Source organism: Mesoplodon densirostris, chromosome 2 (genome assembly GCF_025265405.1).
Source record: "Mesoplodon densirostris isolate mMesDen1 chromosome 2, mMesDen1 primary haplotype, whole genome shotgun sequence".
Taxonomy (NCBI): domain Eukaryota; kingdom Metazoa; phylum Chordata; class Mammalia; order Artiodactyla; family Ziphiidae; genus Mesoplodon; species Mesoplodon densirostris.
The window spans coordinates 27,452,277-27,472,418 of NC_082662.1; the positions used below are offsets into that span (position 1 = coordinate 27,452,277).

Sequence of the window (20,142 nt, forward strand, 5' to 3'; positions counted from 1 at the left end):
CGTCCCCTGCACCGGTAGGTGGACCCCCAACCACTGCGCCACCAGGGAAGCCCGGCCATTTTGGTTTTATCAGCACTCTGGTTTATTGAAGCCTCTCCTCCTGTCCAGCCTCTGCTCACCACCTTCCTGCCCTCACCTTCATCCACCCTAGCTTCTCTGCTCATTGTCTGTACAACATCACCTCCCCTGTGCCTTTTTGGCTGTGATTTCAGTGCTTCCATTTTCTGGAATGCCCTCCTTCCACTTCAGTGATCTCAGTAAAGCAGAAGCTTCTTTGGCCCAGGCTCAGCTCGTGTTTTCTCTCTTTGTGTTAACCCTCAATTATGGGTTTTCCCTCAGAAGTCCTGAACACTTTGTTTCTTTGATTCATTTGTGATTTAACATGTACTATCTTGTATATGTATTTCATTGATTCTTAAAAATCGATTCTTACCCCCCCACCTCCACTGTAACATCTTTTGAATTGGGATGCATATGACAGTTGATGATGTTGGTTTAATTGGTAGTGCTTTCCTTTCTTAGAGTTAAAAAAATAATGGTGTGTCTTATGATCAGTGGTGTCTTAAACTGGAATACTTTTATGCTTTTATGTGTTTATTTCCTATCTATCAGACCAGACTAGATGCTTTTTGAGTTAAAGACTTGTTTTACGTTTTTTTTTAAACTTAAAAGATGTGCTTTAATTGAACTAGGTTTTTAATGTTTCTTTTCCCTTCCACATTGTCCAACATAATGATCTACCTCTGTGGATGCTTGGCAACTGTCTGCTGCCGATCCTGGTGAGATCGATGGACTCTCCTCCCTCTCCCACGTCCTCCCGGCTCAGCGTGGGGTGGTGAAGGTGGGCACTTCCCACTGAAGCCACAATACCAGAGGAGGCCACATCCCTCTTCACTACAGCTAGGATGGGGCATATCGGTTTATGAAATATGAATGCACAGAAATCACTCTGGACCTTTATTTTTTCCTACAGTCCAGTAGCTTCATTTCTCGCTTGCACCTATTTTGGCTGCCCCATCCCCTGCAGCTGGAAAGCTCACTGCTTCTAAGGAACAAAGGGTTGGTTCCATGGGACCTCAGCCACGGCTTTGGAAGGCCTCATCAGCCCTTTCTGTCAGGGAGCGGAATAGGGGCAGGCCTAGGGCCTCAACAAATTAGGGCCCAGTTAAAAGGAGAGACTCCAGGCAATGCTCACCTTCCCATCTGGTGCTCTAACCTTGACGGCCTCCTTAGAATCTGAAGAGACCAATTCACTCTTCCCCAAACAGTTGGTTAGCAACAAGAGGATTAAGGCCCCCATGCAGGAGGGCTAGCTGTGATGGCTTACTGGCACGCCCCTTTCGCTGCATCCACTGCCAGAACTTGTGATCAGTAATGGATCTTGACTGATCCCAAGTCTTCAGAGATGCAGGAAACAGCTCACTGTCCAGAAATGCTGGGACTCTTGTCTCAAAGTACATGGGAGCTGCAAGCATTCCCAGTTGTAGGCTGGAGGTTTGCTCAAACACTTATTTTTCTCTGATCTGCAATACTTGACTAGAGTTTGGAGTTACCTGGACCATGGGTGAGAGGAGGCTGCCTGTGAGAGAGGAATGGCACAACTTTTTACAACCCACTACTCTTCAAGGTTTAGAGAGTTAAGTGAAGAGATACTTTCAACCATTCATTCACTCAACAAACATTACTAAGCACCTACTATAGACCAAGTACCATGTTTGGTGCTGGCTAAAACATGGTCCCTAGAATAGGTTACAGTTTGGTCAAAGAGATAGCTGGAAAACAGACACTCTCGATATAACTTGGTAAATGTTATGACAGGAGATAAGCACAGACTACTGAGAACACAGAAAAGGGGATTCAGCTTGGGAAGGAAAGCAGAGAAGGCTTCCCAGAGGAAATAAGTGTTTAGCATGACTCAGAGTTCAGAAGATGCTGAAAGGAAGAGCACGTGGGAAGACTTGGAGGCACTGTATACCCCGGTGCTTTCAAGGACCCACAGGGCATCCTGTACAGCTGAACCCGGGATGACTATGCAGGAGCAGCCAGAGAACAGGCAAAATGATGGGTGGGTCTAAATGATGCCAGCACTCTCCAGAGGCTGCTCATCTCCAAAGATGTCTCATGTGATCAGGCCTCAGGGAGTGACTGAGATTGAGGCTGACTCTAGAGGTCAGAGTCCCACATACACATAACTAGACAAGAAAGCTCCTTTTAGGAAAACTGAAAGCAATAGCACGTGAATTTTCCCAGATGCAGTCCTTCCAGGCTGAGGGGTAGGAGGAATAGGAGAGGGGAAATAGAGCTAAGGGAATTTCCCCATAAGAGGAAACAAGTTTACAAAAACAGGTCTGCTGACCTCAGAGGCACTCTATGGTGGGCTGTCTATGCCTTAATGTCTTCAGACCTGCTGTGCAACTACCTGGCAAAACCACCAAATATCCTCTGTGAGCAGGATTCCTTATAAGACAGCTTGCAGCATTAGAAAAGAAACTACCCAGGCTTCCCACAGTGGTTGAGAGTCCGCCTGCCAATGCAGGGGACACGGGTTCGTGCCCCAGTCTGGGAAGATCCCACATGCCACGGAGCGGCTGGGCCCGTGAGCCACGGCCGCTGAGCCTGCGCGTCCGGAGCCTGTGCTCCGCAACGGGAGAGGCCACAACAGTGAGAGGCCCGCGTACCGCAAAAAAAAAAAAAAAAAAAAAAGAAAAGAAACTACCCACCCTTGGTAGAGGGATGAGAATACAGCATAAGTGGCTAAAGGTGTCGGTTTTAGAGTCAGACAGATCTGGTTTGAATCTTGGTTCTGCCACCTACAGGCTGTGCAATTTAAGACAAATTGTTTAACCTCTCTGAATCTTGACTTCCTGTTCTGCAAATGGTGATATATACTTCATAGAGTAGTCGTTAGTATCAAATGGAATATTATGCTTCAACCACAAAGAGGAGAGGTTCCCTGCCTTTGTTCATACTGAGAAGATGCACAATAAATGGTGGCTATTCTTAAAATACTACCTGCTATTTGTATATTGTTTTGAACTTCTCAAATCATTCTCCTAATTTGAGTCTCATTTATTCCTTACAATCAGCCTCTGAGGCAAATGGGCGGTATTCCCACTTTATAAGCAAGGAGAGAGAGTTGTTTCCGAGAGACTTCCACAGTGCAGCAAGTTCCGGGGAAGTTGGCTTCCCCTGACAGATGAGGCATGGTGCCCTGTATCTCACAAATGCTCAAAAAAATGCTGACGGGTGAGCGAATGGCGCAGTCATCGAGCTCAAGTTGAAACGGCAGGCCTTCAAGTGTCAGTTGGGGGCTGTTGAGAACTTTGGAGGTAATCTTGGAGGAGCGGGACAACGAAGGGGGGGTGTTATGCCAGAAGGTGGGGAGGTAGAAGGTCTGTGCGGGTCAAGTAAGTTACAAAGGTGGGCGGGGGGTAGTGGGGAAGGCGAGGCAGAGGATCTATGCGAGGGAGCTGGGAGCGATGAGAGTGGTTCAAGGGGCAGTTGGGGGGTCTTGAAGGCTCCCACCCCAGGGTCAGAGTCAGTCGGTCAGAAGTCGTTAATGTGCTGATTATTGAATCCCTCCTGTGACCGACAGAGTAGGAAATAAAGACCCAGCGAAGGTTTCTTTCTAAACAAGAAAGGAGTCTCTGAGGAAGATGATTCTGGCAGCTATGAGCAAGATGTTCTCGTGGTCAGTTAAGCCTCGTATGGTCAGCAGGCCTTAAGCAAAGCCGGGAGCCGACACGTAGGAAATATGGTCAGAACCTGGTGATAAACTGGGCAGTGATGGAGGGTGGGAATAAGGAGGGAAAGGGAACAGACATCTACTGTGAGCCTACTCGGTAGATATCTGATCACTTCTGCAGCCATCGCATCCATTTTTACAGTCTGTTGTAAATATAACCATCTTTGTTTTACAGATGAAGAAATCGAGATTTACAGAGATTAAGTAACTTTTTTTTGTGTGTGTGTGGTACGCGGGCCTCTCACTGTTGTGGCCTCTCCCGTTGCGGAGCACAGGCTCCAGACGCGCAGGCTCAGCGGCCATGGCTCATGGGCCCAGCTGCTCCGCGGCATGTGGGATCTTCCCAGACCGGGGCACGAACCCGTGTCCCCTGCATTGGCAGGCGGACTCTCAACCACTGCACCACCAGGGAAGCCCAGAGATTAAGTAACTTGATGACAATCATAAAACTAGTAAGTGATGAAGCTGGGGTCTGAAACCACATCTAACTCTGAAGTCTATGCTTTTCCCATTATAACACCCTGCCTCTCCGATGAAGGAAAATGAAGTCAAAACAACCCTGAGATTGTAAGTCTGAGTCTAGGAATACCTGATGACTGTGGACAGCAGCCAGGAACTGGGAAAGGGGGACCTTTCTGAAGAGGAAGACTTCCGGGTTTTGGTTTTTGTTTTATTTATGAATCTCCAAATTTTAAAAATGTGTATGCTGGTGGGGTGATATCCACGTGGGCATATCCTATAGACAGTTGGAAATCTCTGGGGAGAGGGGAGGAGGACAGGGATGGACCTGCATTGAGAAGTCATCTGCGGACAGGTGGCAGGTGTCTGAAAACGTAGGTGTTGAAGTCAAACACAAGGGGGATGGATAGAGTGTTTTGGGAGTCTCACTGCTAATGGCAGTGGGACCAGGGAAAAGCAAGGGGCAGCAGGGCCACCTACACACACAGATGGTCACAGGCACACGTGGCCGCTCTGGGCATAGTGCCTCCCAGTGCCAGCTGAGATAATCCCCCTTCAGTTCTGTCCTGGAAACGTACTCGTTTTTCAAGGCACGACTCAAATTTCCACAACCGCTCTTAGACTATACACTTGTTCAACACTAACGCCCATATGGTTGGCATCACGTTTGGCACCTAATAGGTGCTAAATGAATATCTGTTGAGCTGAATTGAACAATTAAAGAGAGAAAAGCTATATGGAAATGGTAGTTAATTATTTTTTTCTGAGCCATATCTTCTTCATTTGTGAGATGAATAATTATTGCTAAGATTAAATGAGGTATGTAGGTTAGGCATTTAGTACAGTGCCTGGAACATGGTTGTTCATTAACTGGTAATAATTATTATTACTGGCAGCAACCATGGAAGTAACATAATAGGAGCTTAGGGTGAAGGATTTCAGGAAAGAAGGAATGTTCAACAGTTCCAAGGAACACAGTCTGCTTCTTCTCTCTCTCTCTCTCATCCACCCATACACCCACCCACACACACACACCCATGGTGAGAAATGTTCAGCAAAATATAAAACTCCTCTTCTGACATCTGCTGGCTTTCCCCCCCTAGTATAAGGAGGAGATGGTTAGTAATCTAAATCTGATCCTACAGAGGATAAATGAAATGACTTTCATGGCTGGCTGCATGATTTTAACATCAAAATTGTAGGGGATCTGATTCCAGCTAGATAACAGGCCCACATGCGTGCTTTGGTTTCTGCTGGATTCTCTAAGTAAAAGTGCACCTACCCTACAGTCTGGCAGCTGCTTTGGGAGGGAAATATGGTACCCAAGAGTCCTGGAATCCGCACACATCACACTGTCCCGCCTATCACAGACAGAATCACCACTCCCTGACACAAAACCCTCTCTGTGATAAAACAAAGCCGATGTGTGGCAGGCCTTCCCAACAATGAATTCTCTCTCCTTCCAGAGACCTGAGGAGGGATGAAGAGACACAACAAAGACCTGGCATCTGGAGCACAATTGTGTGAAAAGGGCCCAGGCTTTTCAATGACGGGACAGTTCTCTTTTATCACAGCATCTCCCTCCTGGCAGCCACTTTCTCCTCACCTTTGAGCCTGCATGTGCATCCAAGGCCTTGAGTTTAGCCCCTAGAATGAGGACTCCAGGAACCAAGCCTCCTATCAGGAGCTGTGGCCCAGCTCCCCCAGGCCTTGGCGCCTCTGGAAGCCAGGCCCATGGGACCTTGCAGCCTGCGCCTCTTCTGCCCTCCTGGTTGGGTCCTCAGATCACCGAGAAGCCCAACCCCTCTGCTCTGCTTTCCGCCTCCTACTCCCCTCCCCCACCCACCAACCCACGCCTTTTCAGGGCATAAGGGACCTTTTCTATTTGTGGAGCCTAAAGAAGCCCGTTGCCAAGGTGACAGGAGCAGGAACAGCAGGGAGCTTGCCATGGGGGAGGGGCTTTGCCCCCAAACAGCTGTCAGTGGGAGCAGTCCCAGCTGGGACTAGAGCGTTTGCCTGCTCCGGGAGGAAACAGCCCCCAGGAGAACGCATTCCTCCCTGCTCTCCTCTCCGCACTGCCTCCGCCACAAGTCTCCACTGGTTACTTTCCCTGGGGGCAACCAGCCAGCCAGCTAAAACAATGCTCCAATAGCAAAAGCCTGACACTCTGCTCCCCATCCCTCTCTCTCTCTCTCTCTCTCTGTCACACACACACACACACACACACACACATATGCACACGCACACACACACACGCACACGCACACGCGCATGCGCACGCACTCTGATCCCTCCGTTCATTCGCAGTCTGTTGGCTGGGCAGGAGGCCAGAAGTTACCTCCTCGCTGGGGAACTGTGGCACCCAAGGCAGGTGCTGCTCCAGGCCGCCCCGCATCAGGTCAGGAGGATTATTTCAGTCTTTTTTTGTTCTAGAGGCCCTGAGAGGGTCTGCAGCACCTTAAATGTCCCTGCTGCCTTCCGTTTGGGCGGTGGGGGTGAGGAGTGGACTCATGGAGAGGAAGGGGTGGGAGAGGAAGGGAAGAATAGGAGGGGATGGTGGGAGACAGGAACAATGCAAAGCCTACTGATTCGTCTCACTGGGGAGACGGTCTTTGTGGTCTGCAGCTCACAGCGGCTCCATAGCAAGTTCTGGGGAACCACTGGTCTCTGTACTGCCTATAGCCACATGCTGTTAAGTCTCAGGCCACAGCTGGGGCCCTGGACCTCAGTCTGTAACTCACGGGCCTTCCCCTTTACCAGGCTCAAGAGAAGAGAGGCCTCCACTAGACTCTGTAAAACCCAGAACAATCTTAGAACTGTCAAGGCTCTTCGACCTTTGGGTCAGGAATAAGAAAGGCTTAGGAAGCCCCACTGTAAGAACTGAGAGAGGCAAATATGGCTTGATGATTAAGAACACAGGATCTGACTCAGCCAGACGAGGAATTGGTTTCCAGTTCTGCTGTGTAATACTGATGTGACTTTGAGTGACACTTATAGTAAGTTCTTGGGTAACCGCTTTGAGCTTCAGTTTTCTCATCTGTTAAATGGATAAAAGCATCTACCTTACAGGGTTCTTTTGAAGGTCAAAAGAGGTGAGGTACATAAAAAAGCCCAGCATATTATCTAGTCTACATCAGAGGTTTTTATCAGGGCTTGTCCCCTTTCTATCCAGTTTTCTTGAGGCCCCAGGGTTGCCTAGGAGCCTTAGGAAGAACCCTAAGGACTGGTCTTTCCTTTGAAGGGTCCTTAGAATCTGGGGGGCTGGCTTAGATCTAGGGAGAGGTTACACTGTGGCCTGGGCAGAAATGGGGTTCTCAGGAAGTCCTGAAGCCCAGATGATGCTCTAGGGTTTGTCGGTTGCATGGGAAGGTAGAAGAAATGTTACTTTGGGTTCCTTGCTCTAGTCTCAGCTGCTATCAGCTCAGGGTAAGACCCTCCAGACTTTACCCTCTGAGCCTCAGTTTCTTTCTTCATAAGAGGAAGAGGCTAGACTAGTCTCTGGAGAAAGCAATGCCGGACAGTGAGAATCGCCTGGAGCCACAGGGCAGTCAGGCCTCTGCAGGGAGGTGCCTGCTTCAGCTCAGAGTGACCACTGGAGGCTAAGACCACATCTGTCCTTGAAGCCTCAAAAGGGTGAATAAAGGACTTGAATTCAGATTCTCCCCAGCACGCCTCCCACTGTCTGTCTAGAATACCTTCCCCTCCTCTGTCTGCTGGGGAAATGACTCCTGTTTCAATACTCAATGCCATTTCCTTGGAGGGACAGCATCTCTGACCCCTCCTGTCTGGCACTGAGGTGCCCACCTGGGCCCACACTTACCTCATACTTACTCCTACAATGGTATTTATGAAATCGAATGGATTTGCTTATATATCTGGCTCCCTCCTTTTGACTGCACACTCCTTTAGGTAAGAAATCACATTTTGACCATCTTGGTTAGTCTAGTAACAAGCATAAAGTAGGCTCTCAAGAAAAAAAAATGCAGGTTAGATTGGATGGTAAAATAGTCTGCATGAGGACAGAGGGTTAGTGGTTATTTCAGGGATGTGACCAGGGTGAGGCTCTCTTTAATGCAAAGCCACGTGGTCCACCACTACATTTCTGTGCTGTAACAGCTTGGTCTTGTTCCCGAGACTGATAAGTCTGGCCTCTGGGGCTCTTGGCAGATTTTCTCATTAAAGATTGCCTACAATAGGCAGCACTGGGAGAATGTTAGCAGGCAGGGAAAGAGTCTAGCCCCAGGGAATACTGATTCATCCCCTTCACAGAATCTGCCTCACAAGTAATCTGCTGGATTATTACTTTTTTAATCTGCAAGATTTATTCTCAAGTGTCACCCTCACCAGCAAGCCTTTCTTGGCTCCTGTCCGCCAGGCTATGTAGTGCCTCTGTGATCACATCTATTATAGTACTTATCACCCTATATTGCATTGTACTTGTCTGTCTCTCCAGACTGTGCCCTCCTGGGAGGGCAGGGCCCACGTCTTATTTATCTCTGTACACCCAGAACTGGCAACATAACTGGCGAATATTAGTCAACAAATGTCTGTTGAATGATGAGAAAATAAGATTCCCACTTCTTCATCTCCCTGTGGGATCCTTACATGCCTCTGGCTAGCCCTTGTCCTTTTTGCTGACCCTTAGAGAATTTCAAAATAGTCTAACTGCCAAACCTCCACTCTCAGAGTGAAGAGCTATGATTGTGTACCCTGAGAATCACCATGATGCCCATTGTGAAGACAGTCTCATTTATTCCCACTGATGTGGCTTCCTTTAAAGCTAGGCTAGAAGCCTAAAACAGAATCTGGAGCTGATGAACAGAGGAGAATGAGAGACACATAGCTGACATCTTAGCATGTCCATGGGAAAAAGGAAAGTTTGAAAGTTTCCCCCTGACCCATAATCCTTCTGAGTTTTCTGGGATAGGATCCTTCTTCCTGGAGCCCTTACCTGGTGCAATGAGGGGGTGGGTTGCCACAGCAGGTACCATTCGGCTGAGCCCAGCCCGACCCTCCAAGCTTCCTGGCACACTGCTGTTGCCATCTCCTTTCTTCAGTGGCTCCGTCACACTGTCAGTTATGCCAGGCTTGGCACCTGCAGGGGAACCCTGAGCAGTGTTTCTGCCTTGGGATGGGGTAGGCAGAGGCTGGCTAGCACCCGGCGTGGGCTTCAGGGCCAAGCTGGGCAGGACAGCCTGAGTGGGGGTAGGGCCCGAGGCTGCTGCAGTTGGTGTCTGCTGTGTTCGGAGGGTCAAGTTCTGTACCTGGAAAAGAGGGGTCTGTAGGAGTCCAGAGAATGTGGGTAGGAGCAATGCTGACACACAATTCATACAGGGAAGGAGTTAGGGATGGATCCATGAATGGCTGAACAGGAGAGTGGGTTGTTAAAATCAGAAAGAAAGAGAGAGAGAGAATGAGACAGGGGCTGAAAGAGGAACCAGGAGCAGAGTTTCTAAAGGGGACAGAAAGAGTGCTAGCGATTGGATTCATCAGCAGAAGAGCTAAATTCTGAGCAGGGATGTCTGCCCCTCCTGGGGCAGGCCCAGGCAGGGAGGCCGGGCTGTCTCTCCCTTCTATTACCTCCCCTCCCCCCCAAAACTATCAGGATGGGCTGCATACCACTTAGAAAGAATTCCCAGATACAGGGGGGCACGGGGCTTCCCACACTGGAAAAGGCCAGGGCAAAAGTGAAAGTTAATCGACCAGCAAGGTCCCCCAGGCCAAGGATTATCCTGTCCTCAGGATCAGGTTTACGCCAGGATGAGCATGCTTACTCAACCTGGTCCCTGGTGCCCTCTGCTGGACACACGGAGGCTGTACCAGACTCACATCTGACAAATCTGATAATCTTGCTACCAGGTGGGTCCTCCCATTCTGTAGCTGGGGATGGTTCCTCTCCCCTGCCGCCCACAGAATCTTTACAGCCACCGCAGTGTCTGGGTGCTCCCAGCAGAAGGAAGGGACCCAGTACTCATCTTTGCTCCCTCTTCCATGCAATTTTTGCTGATTCCTAGAGGTGCTAGCATGTGTAACCAGAGTGGAATTTTCCTCTTAAAAGGCAACAACAACAGAGGTTATCCTGGGGAGGGTGTAAGGTAAAAAGGTAGAGATGACCACCGTTGTTGGCAATCACGACATGCTGCTGACTCCTGCTCTGTGTTCGGGGCTCGAAGCAGAGTCAAGAGTGGCCGAAGCCTTCTCAGCAGTGAATTAAGGAGCAAGTCTAGGAGCATCGGGACGCCCTGTCTCCCACCTGTTTTCCCAGAACATCCCAAACTTTCCAGACATTCAAAGCTCCTCCAGGGCTCGGGCCCATACCCATAATCAGTGCCCCTCTACGGGGGTGCCCACCCCCCTGCCCTCCCACAAGCATGGAATCCTCACCTGGGCGGGGGTGGGGGGCCGGGCGGGGGAGCCAGTGCCGAGCTCAGGCTGCACAGTAGCGACGGTGGCCGTGGGCGTGAAGATGAGCTGAGGGGACAAAGGAACAGTGCCGCCTAGGCTCCTAGCTACCTGCACCAGGTTACCTGGCTGGGCCTGGAATCACAGGAAACGAGCCGCCTTTTACCTGCCCAATGTGGGCTCAGCCACAGGACACAACAGTTTAGCCAGGGAGTGGACTGGGGAAGTGGGGAGGCACGAAAGGGAAAGAGCCCAGGGGGATCTCCCGAAAATCTCAAGAGGCTCGGCGTGGTCTGACCCAGGCTGGGCAGTGAAGGGCCATGGGTGGGGGGCCATTCTGGGGCTGCACCCAAGTCAAGTTTACTTCAGAAGGATCTGCGAAGAGCTCACCCCAGAGGGACCAACAATCGCAGGACACCCTCAAGTCCCTCTCTGCAGCATCCCGGGGAGCAGGGCCCCTGTGCTGAGACAGATGCCCTGGGACCATGTTCTAAATCTAACCTGCTCTGGACTCCAGGTCTGGGTCAGAACAGGACTCTCCACCAGAAGAGATCAAATTAGATGTATTCTTTTGGCCATTTTTTAGTCAAATTCAGATTAGGATGTGTGTGTGTGTGTGTGTGTATTTATGTGCTTGTGTGTGTGTGTGTATGTGTGTGTATTTATGTATTTGTGTGTGTGTGTATGTGTTTGTGTGTGTGTGTATGTGTTTGTGTGTGTATTTACGTGTTTGTGTATTGATGTGCTTGTATGTGTGTTTGTGTGTGTGTGTGTGTGTGTATGTGTGTGTATTTATGTGTTTGTGTGTGTATGTGTTTGTGTGTGTATTTATGTGTTTGTGTGTGTGTGTGTGTTTGTGTGTGTATTTATGTGCTTGTATGTGTGTTTGTGTGTGTATTTATGTGTTTGTGTGTGTGTGTATGTGTGTGTATTTATGTGTTTGTGTGTGTATGTGTTTGTGTGTGTATTTATGTGTTTGTGTGTGTGTGTATGTGTTTGTGTGTGTATTTATGTGCTTGTATGTGTGTTTGTGTGTGTATTTATGTGTGTGTGTGTGTATGTGTGTGTGTGTCCATGCGTGCGCAGAGACAACAGTGGTAGAGGAACCAGAGCCCCCCGAGCCGTACTCGTGTCTGCATCTCCTTCCGTGGAGTGCAGGGACTGAGGGTCTCTGCATGACACCCCCACCCCTGTGAGTCTAGCTCGGTGTCCGAGGGGACATGCGGTGTCTGACAGCGTGTCTGCTCCTCTGAGCGCAAGTACCCCACTTTGGGCAGGGACATGGCCAGGCTGCAGGGCTCCAGTGGGGGCAGTTAAGTAGGACAAGGGTCAGGGTAAACTGAAGACAGAGCAGGTTTGGGCGGTGTCACATGGGCTGCCCGGCCCCCTGGAGAAGTGGAAGTCTAGTCCACACGTGTGTCTAATGGGCTGTCCCCCCGGAGTGGACCTGCACCTCAATGAGCTCAGAGTCAAGGATGCAAGTGCTGGAGCCGGACCCAGAAAAGCTCCCAGTGTCAAGTTCTGGCTGTAGGAGCCGAGGGAGGGATGGGACTGTACAGTCTTTAGGATAGTGTGTCGAGGAGCTGGAGGGAGAACTCTTCAGAATGGGGGTGGGGAGGCTGGACTCACAGTGATCTGAGTCCCGCGTAGAGCTAGATGTGCCTGCCTCCTAGGGAGAATGCTGCTACTTTCAAGGGAAATTCTGCTAAATCTTAGGAACCTCTCAGCTTCCTATGGGCCTTTGCACCTTAGGGACAGGTGTCAAGGGGGGACTCTGGGTATGCGTGTGCAGGGCTGATGCCGTCCTGAGTCCATTCAGCCCAAGCAAGCCCACCTGATGAATGGCTGACAGGGTGACCCTGAGGGGAATGGGGGCCCAGCTGGGAAGGCAGTGGAACAGCTGCATGTCCCGGAGCTGGCTGCCACCTTCACCACCTGGGCTGGAACACACTTTTGACCCTGAACTACTGGTGGCCAGTCCCTGCAAGGACTGTCCCAGTGGCGTAAGACCCCACTTCTGTAGGGCACTTGGATGTTTGTGCGCTTGCTTATCTTATGTGTCTGAGTGTACAGACCAGCTGGGCACAGATCCCTGCATTCTCTACCCTAATTAATTTTAGGGAGTGGTTTCTGATAAGAAGAGGATAGTTCTGTTTCACTCTAGGAGGGGAGGGAAAGGAGGCATCATGGGTAACTTTGTTTCAGCCTGGAACCCCACCTTTCCTTGAGTCATGGAGCTTGTACCAAAGCTCCCGCTCAGCCTTCCAGGCCGCCTTCTTTATGCCACCCCTTCTTCCCTGCCAACTGTCCCCCTAGTGCTTCTTCCCCACCCTTCTCTAATCCCCATGCTTCTCTAACTGCCCAGCTCCCAACTTCTCTGCCTCCGTCCTCCCGGCCCACCTGAGCTGCGGCCCAGGCTGGGGACTCACCATCTGTGCCCGCAGATACATCTGTGCTTGGCTTGCAGTCAGGGCTGGAGAAGACGTGTTGCCCAAGAGTACAGCCTGCTGGGCGATGCCTGAGGCTGCTGCTGAGTTGACGCTCTGAGCCCGGTTGATGAGCTGGGCTGCTGCCGGGGAGGCTGCCAGATTGATCTGAGGAGGGAAACACGCCAAGTAGGAAACAGGAGGTTCTGTGGGTTAACTCTGCCCCCCTTCATCCATTTCTTTCTCTCTGCCTCTTCTGTCCCTTGGTGGATTCAGCCTTCTTTAGGACCAGCTCTGATCTGTGGGTCCGGGATCTTCCCCCAGCGCTGCTGCATCTCTGGCTTAGGTGCAGAGCTGCAGGGAGGATCCGATGGGGAGAGGACTGAGCTATGAACAGAGAGCCTTGACATTGGAAAGATGACGGGGAGTTATTAAAAGAACTTAGAAAGCGGCATATGCACTTTTTCTTTCTGACAAGAGTAACAGGTTCCAGCCGTGGTTCTACACGGCTAAGGATTAGCCACAATTGGGTCTGGAAGCCCAAGAGAATTTTGGGCAAAGAGGAAGGAGCCGGTCCTGGAGCTGTGGGCTCTGCCTGCTGTTCCCCATCCTACTCACCGAGGATGACTGGGCGGGGGTCTGTGCAGACACACTGCTGCCTGAAGTGCTCCCTTGTCTGCTGGCCACCAGGCTTGCCTAGGAAAGGAGAATTCTCATCACTGGAGGCCCAGACCTCCTCCAGTCGCTGCCCCCCAGCTCTCACCTGCTGCAGGGTGCACTACAGGGCAGTGGTAAGGAGTCAAACCCTTATTCTGGCTCATCCACGTGACCTTAAGTGAGTGCCTCAGTTTCCTCTTGTATAAGGTGGGGATAACCACAGTGTCTACCTTGTAGGATTGCTGAAAGGATTACACGAGGCGGAGCATTTACATACAAGCGTTCAAACCGTCAGCTGTGACTGTTACCAATGTTTCCAGCTCTCTTCAGCTCCCACCCCACCGCACCCACTCTATCATACCCGGCTCACCGGCCCCCACGTGGAGCACCGGGCACGTACTGTCTGGAACGTCCAGCCTGCGTCCTCCCCGTGGCCGGCTTCTTCTCATCCCGCAGTGTCAGCTTCACTGCTCCTCCAGCAGACAGGCTCCCCCCTCCCCACCAGCTGTACCCACTGTACGGTGGGCCTCCTTGTTACTCAGCCTCAGCAGGCTGCTGTGCTCTTCCGCAGAGCTTATCAGCACCCTGGTAGTTAGCTACTTTGTCTCCTCGTCTATTTGTGTTTCTGACTACTTGCTGTCTCCCCACACAAGCTGCAAGAGGACAGGGTCCACAGTGTGCTCGGTGCCCGACATGGACTCTGGCATGCAGCAGGTGCATTAAGACTCTGTCAAATGCATGACTGGGCTCTTCTCGGCCACTGAGGGCAGACAGGCAAGCTGAATGGGCAATGGCCTTCTCCTGTGGACACCTCCTCGCACCCTCGGCCCCCTCCCTGCAGTGTGCTGAGGTGGGGAGGCAGGCCCCCGCCAGTCCCTCCTTGCGCGAGGCAGGCAGAGAGGTCCAGCCGCCCCGCTTGAGAGCTGTGTGGCCTCAGGCGAGGCGCTTAGCCTCTCAGAACCTCTTTCCTCATCTGTCAGAGGACTCGGGATGACGATCACACCCACTTTGCAGTGGTTCTGTGAGGACGTGGTAAGAGAACGCACGGGCACACGCGTGCGGTGCTTGCTTTTCCTGCCCCTCCCTTCGGGGGCATCTGCGGTGCTCCTGTGACGTCGTCTTACCTGCTGCACGGCGGCGAGGCTCTGGAGCTGGGCGCTGCTGAGGTGCTGCTGCTGCAGGGCCGCCGTCTGCAGCATGAGGTGCTGCTGTTGGGCCGCGTACATCTGCTGCAGGTACTGGGCCGCCGTGCTGGGCTGCCGGTGCAGGGTTTGCTGGATCACCTGCAGAGGGCGGAGTGGGGGTTGGGGGGAAGAGCCCGCGCTGCGGCCAAGCCTGCTCAACACCCTCTCTCCCCAGCTACTCAGATAAGAACCAGGCCTGCGATCCCCACTCGCCAGGGAGCCGGGGAGACGACTGTGTGCAAAGCTCCACACGTCCCTGCCTTGCCTATCTAGCAGCTCTTCTCAGCACACACGCTCCCTACTCCTCCCCGATATGGGCTACACACGCCGCTCCCACCAACTCTCGGGGCAGTGGGAGCTCAGGAGACAGGAGTCCTTGAAGCCTCCTGTGACACTGGGTCCCACGCCAGGCTTGTTAGGTACCCCCTTCCCCGCCGTTCTGCAGCCTCAGGTGAGTCTAACTGGACTGCGGGGATGATGATGACAGAGGGAACCGAGTTCAGCAAGGCTGAGAGGAGGAAAGGGGTGGGAAGAAAGAGACAAGTCTGAAGCGCGGCCTATTCGAGCTTTGAACACACAGCCAGCCAAACTCAAACCTGCTCAAGGGCAACACCCTTCCGGCAGGGGCTGCCCCCAGCTGCTTGGGACGTCCTATCGGTCCCTCAGAAGACGGTCCCCTGGCCTTGCACGGCAGGGATGCTGCAGCTACAAGGATGCTGCCTTCCTCTTTTTCTCTTTCCCTCCTTCTCTCTATCACTCTCTTTTGAGCCACCATCTCCCATTCCCTGGCCTTACTGCTATTCCCTCTTTCCTGATGGGACTGGCTGAGCCACAGTCTCTGGGAAACGACAAAAGGACCCTTTGATCCCTTCCCACTCTTCCATCCCTCAAAGCCTCTTCTCCACCCTCAGGAACAAGGAAAAGCAAATGCCTTTCCTCCACCCCTGAGACCCTCTACCTTCTTCTCCTTAGCCCCGTACATTTCTCCTCCCTTCTCACCTGGTCACCCTCCTGCTGTCTTCCCATGGGGTGCCCTACATGGGCCCTCGCTAGGCTCTGGCCCACTTCCCACCCTTTGCTCTGCTGCCCTGGTGCCAGGGCTGCTCCTGCCCTGGGTTCTGCCCCAGGCAAGTGAGCCTCTAGTCTAGCTCTCTCCAGCTTAACGTGACTTCTAGGGGCTGGCGGCTCTCAGACAGAACCACCTCTGGGCTCAGATTTGGGGTTCTGTAAAAACAGGCTGATATCACAGATTCTCCATGGGCTCTGGGGTCTCCCCAGATACCCCCACCCCATCCCAACTCCTCCACCCACTTCCTTCAGTGTACTTTCCCCTCTGAGGGTCCTGGTTTACATGAGCTCAGTTCTTTTTATTCCTTGTTCTCCCCGGAATTCTTTCTTCTTATTCCCTTTATCTAGGCCTCTTTATTTTCCTTAGACCCCTGAAAGCACCCCCAAGCATCCAGACAGCAGTAGTAGAGATGGACTTTTTCTCACTGGAGGATGTCAAGGAACAGAAATAGAAGGCACCCCAATGGTTCTGCTTGGGTGCAGAACACAACTTTGGGTCACTCCATTTGCCAGAGCAGAAACCTCAAATCCCTTTTGCCTAGAACTGTGGTGCGGGGCAGGAGGGCACATCCTAACGTCAGCTGCTAGAAATTGGTGCTAAGATACTCATGTGCAGAGGGGCCAGGAGAGGAGGCTGGGGGAGGTGGCAAGGATGGAAGCGTGGTTTTATTTATTTATTTATAAGTTTTATTTATTTATTAAGTGAGGCAGAGAGAGCCGGGCGAGGGAAGACTCCAGAGTAACTGACGGGGTCTCCTTTCACTAGACTTTTCAGGCTCTCTCACCATCTGCTGTGGCTTCTCCTCCATCCCCTAAGCCGGGCCTAGGGCCAGAGCAGGATGAGCTCACTCATCTAGTACATCCAAACTGCAATAGCAAAGCTATTAGAATAAACGCTTCTCAGCTGTGGTCTCTCTTTTCTGCCTAGTTTATCCAGGAGTCTCAATCAGACATCGTCGTGAACAAGAACACAGGTTTGGGGGCAATCAGGTTCAGCTTTTTTTTCTTTACCTGGTGACCCCTGGATAAGTCACTACCTTCTCTGAGCCTCAGTTTTCTCAATTACAGAATTGTGCCTAATAATCACCATCCTCACAGCTGGAGAAGAAGATAAATAAGCAAAATGCTTCAGACAGTGCGGGGCACATGACAGACGGCAAAACATGGTCATGACTGCATTTTGGAAGAGTGTGTATGTAGTCACCCGGAAGGCCTCATAGATGACACTTTGCAAACTGCTGCTTTGGGGAAGAAGGCAAAAAGCTGTAAAGACAAAGGATTGTTTGGGGTTCTATTCTGGTCCTCCATATGTAAGAAACTTAGATTTGGTACAAGGCAGTAGTCACTTAGGTAGGGGATCTAGGTTGTGGCTCAGCAGATTCTAGTCATTTTTTCTCTTTGCTATTTTTTTTTTTTTGCAGTACGCAGGCCTCTCACTGTTGTGGCCTCTCCCGTTGCGGAGCACAGGCTCCGGACATGCAGGCTCAGCGGCCATGGCTCACGGGCCCAGCCGCTCCGCGGCATGTGGGATCTTCCCAGACCGGGGCACGAACCCGTATCCCCTGCATCGGCAGGCGGACGCTCAACCACTGCGCCACCAGGGAAGCCCCTATCTTTGCTATTTTCACTTGTGTGTCCTTTATGATTTCACGTTTATCCTCCCCAAACGGCACTGTGGGATCTGAGTCACCAGATAAGAAAGGAATTTTCGGATCTGCTAAGTATTCCCACTCTCCCCAACCTTCCCTGATTGAATCCATCTAGTATCACTACTCCTCTAATGATGCACACATATTTACCCACTGACATAACGCCCTTATGCCCATTCTAGATTCAGCACCCTGGTTGTCCTACCACACCATGCCAACACGTCCCCCTGGCTAGCCCTGAGATGATTAATCAGGTGGCGTCTTACCTGCACAGTCTGCCGGTCAGGAATGCCACTGTACACAGAAATCTGGGGCCCCGTGGGGCGGCCACTGCCACCGCTGCTGCTACTGACGCCGCTGGTACTGCTGGCGACACTCGCACTGCTAGACGTATGGGGGACTGGCAGCTCGTTCTCCATGGCCTACAGGATGGCACAGTCAGGGTGCTCAGGTGGCAGATGAGCAGGCAGGTGCTGGGAGGGAAGAAGCAGAAGGCAAATGCTTAACAAACGCATTCTAGAGAACATACACGTAGGCATCTGCTCTCTACCAGCCTGTGTGGGACTACTTCTGAACTGAGGTCTTGAGCCACCCCTGCCATCAGGACAGGGCTAGGCTTGGCTTACTAGGGGAGGTGTGAAATCAGGTCAGACTGAATGTAAATTTTACGACTGTTATTCTGCTAGAGGAGATGAAAAACAGACAAGGAGGATCCCCTACAATGGGCTTCCTAGCAGTGGTCTTAGGGACTATTCCTCACACCATCAAACTTTTTTTTTTTTTTTTTTTTTTGCGGTACGTGGGCCTCTCACTGTTGTGGCCTCTCCTGTTGCGGAGCACAGGCTCTGGACGCACAGGCTCAGCGGCCATGGCTCACGGGCCCAGCCGCTCCACGACATGTGGGATCTTCCCAGACCGGGGCACGAACCCGTGTCCCTTGCATCGGCAGGCAGACTCTCAACCACTGCGCCACCAGGGAAGTCCACCATCAAACTTTTCATCACTGGGGTAGAGAAACTGGACATCCAAGAAATTATTATTTGTCCATATTTATATAGACAGTTCTTGAAAGAAATGGGATCCAAAATCTAGAGAGAACAGAATGAGAGAAAGAGGCAATAAAATAAACTGAAGTGTTTATTTTGTTTCGTTTTCCAACCAGAAGAGCTTCGAGTATGTTTGGAGTCTGTTTCCTTCCTGAAGTACTCACTGAGTGCTCTCTGACCTAATGCTGAGCAGGGCACCACATTGAGCAATTTGGTGAAAATCACAGGTTTTGGAGTCAGAAAGACTTAGGTTTGAGTCCTGGCTCTGCCACTTACCAGCTGGGAAACCTTGGCAAGTCACACTTCTCTAACCTTCTGTCTTAATCTGGCAGACACAAGAGCGTATGGATTGTTGGGAGGATAATTAACAATACAAAGCGCTTAGTGGGGTGTTGAGCATATATTGAGTGTTCCTTATGCATTGGCTGTTGTTGTGGTTATTAAAACTGTCCCCAGCCTGTTTCCCACTGTCCAGTTCCAGTAGATCAATCCTCTTCCAAGGTGGAACTGGCAGAGCCTCCTGGAACTTCTATCCCAGTCACTAAGGGTAGAAGTGCCAGAAATTCCTTCAGGGACCAGCCTATGATTGGGATTCAGAACTGGAAGCTGCGCAACCCCTTGAGGCAAGGAGTGGAGAAGGGCTGGGAGAGAAGGAAGGAGTGGTGGGAAGGTCATGCCCATGTCCTAGGTCAAGTTCCTCTCTTTTTCTTTGTTCATGCTATTCCTAAAATCCTAATTTATATATATATATATATATATATATGCTTTTCCTTCTACCCATTCCTTCTCACACCTAAAAACAACACTTCTTTGTCATCCCATCATAGACATTCAGTTCTCTGCTTGCAGAAGATTATACCAACTTAATAAATGAAGAAAATAATACGATTTCTTCACAGTATTGAGAACGTTAGTGCAAAGAACTAAAATAGTCATTAGTGTCCTGCCATCTTCTTCCCAATGTGGTCCGTTTGGAGGTTGTCAGCATTCCTCAGGATGCCTTCCTCAGCCTGGGTGGATTTTTACCATGGGCTGCAAAAAGTGTAGATGAAGGTTCAAAGACAGGAATGTTGGGGGTGAGGAAGTCCAGGTTACTCCCAGTGGGCAGGCAGCAAGTTGAAGTTCAGAGGCCTATGGCTTCCAAGGCAAAGCAAACAGCACTCATGACCTGGGTCCTTAAGCAGTGATTCCCCCTAATTTTTATATGTCTGCTTTGACTGCCACAGGGCAAGGCCATCCTCCATGAATTCTCTTTGTCCTGAACTGCACTCAGCTCTGGGCCTCATTTTGGCTACTCACTTGTTAAGGATGCTTATGATGATGATGGTGGTGCAGGCTGATGAAACAGCAAAGTCTGCAAGTATTTCCTGTGCCCTGCTCAGTTGGAATCTACCTTATCTTATGCTCCATGGAAGGAAGCATTGGCTGGATAGAAAGCAGTAGAAGGCATAATTCTGATCTTGCAGAAAGTGACAACCTAGTTTGTCGAGATGAGGCTCCCTTGGG

The 20,142-nt window shown here is 51.0% G+C and overlaps 1 protein-coding gene across 2 annotated transcripts in view; it reads right to left on the reverse strand.

Moving 5' to 3' along the window:
• Positions 1 to 18,038, reverse strand: part of PHC2 (polyhomeotic homolog 2) — a 50,173-nt gene extending 32,135 nt beyond the window's left edge. The window contains exons 1-6 of one of the 2 annotated variants that reach the window (XM_060089435.1): positions 17,857 to 18,038; positions 14,814 to 14,972; positions 13,651 to 13,728; positions 13,036 to 13,200; positions 10,589 to 10,741; positions 9,156 to 9,468 (exon numbers count right to left, since the gene is read on the reverse strand). In XM_060089435.1, the coding sequence (XP_059945418.1) occupies positions 9,156 to 9,468; positions 10,589 to 10,741; positions 13,036 to 13,200; positions 13,651 to 13,728; positions 14,814 to 14,972; positions 17,857 to 18,009 (1,021 nt within the window). In that variant the 5' untranslated portion in view covers positions 18,010 to 18,038. The remainder of the gene's footprint in view (positions 1 to 9,155; positions 9,469 to 10,588; positions 10,742 to 13,035; positions 13,201 to 13,650; positions 13,729 to 14,813; positions 14,973 to 17,856) is intronic. The other variant, XM_060089436.1, reaches the window with a different exon arrangement.
• Between the last annotated feature and the right edge of the window lie 2,104 nt (positions 18,039 to 20,142).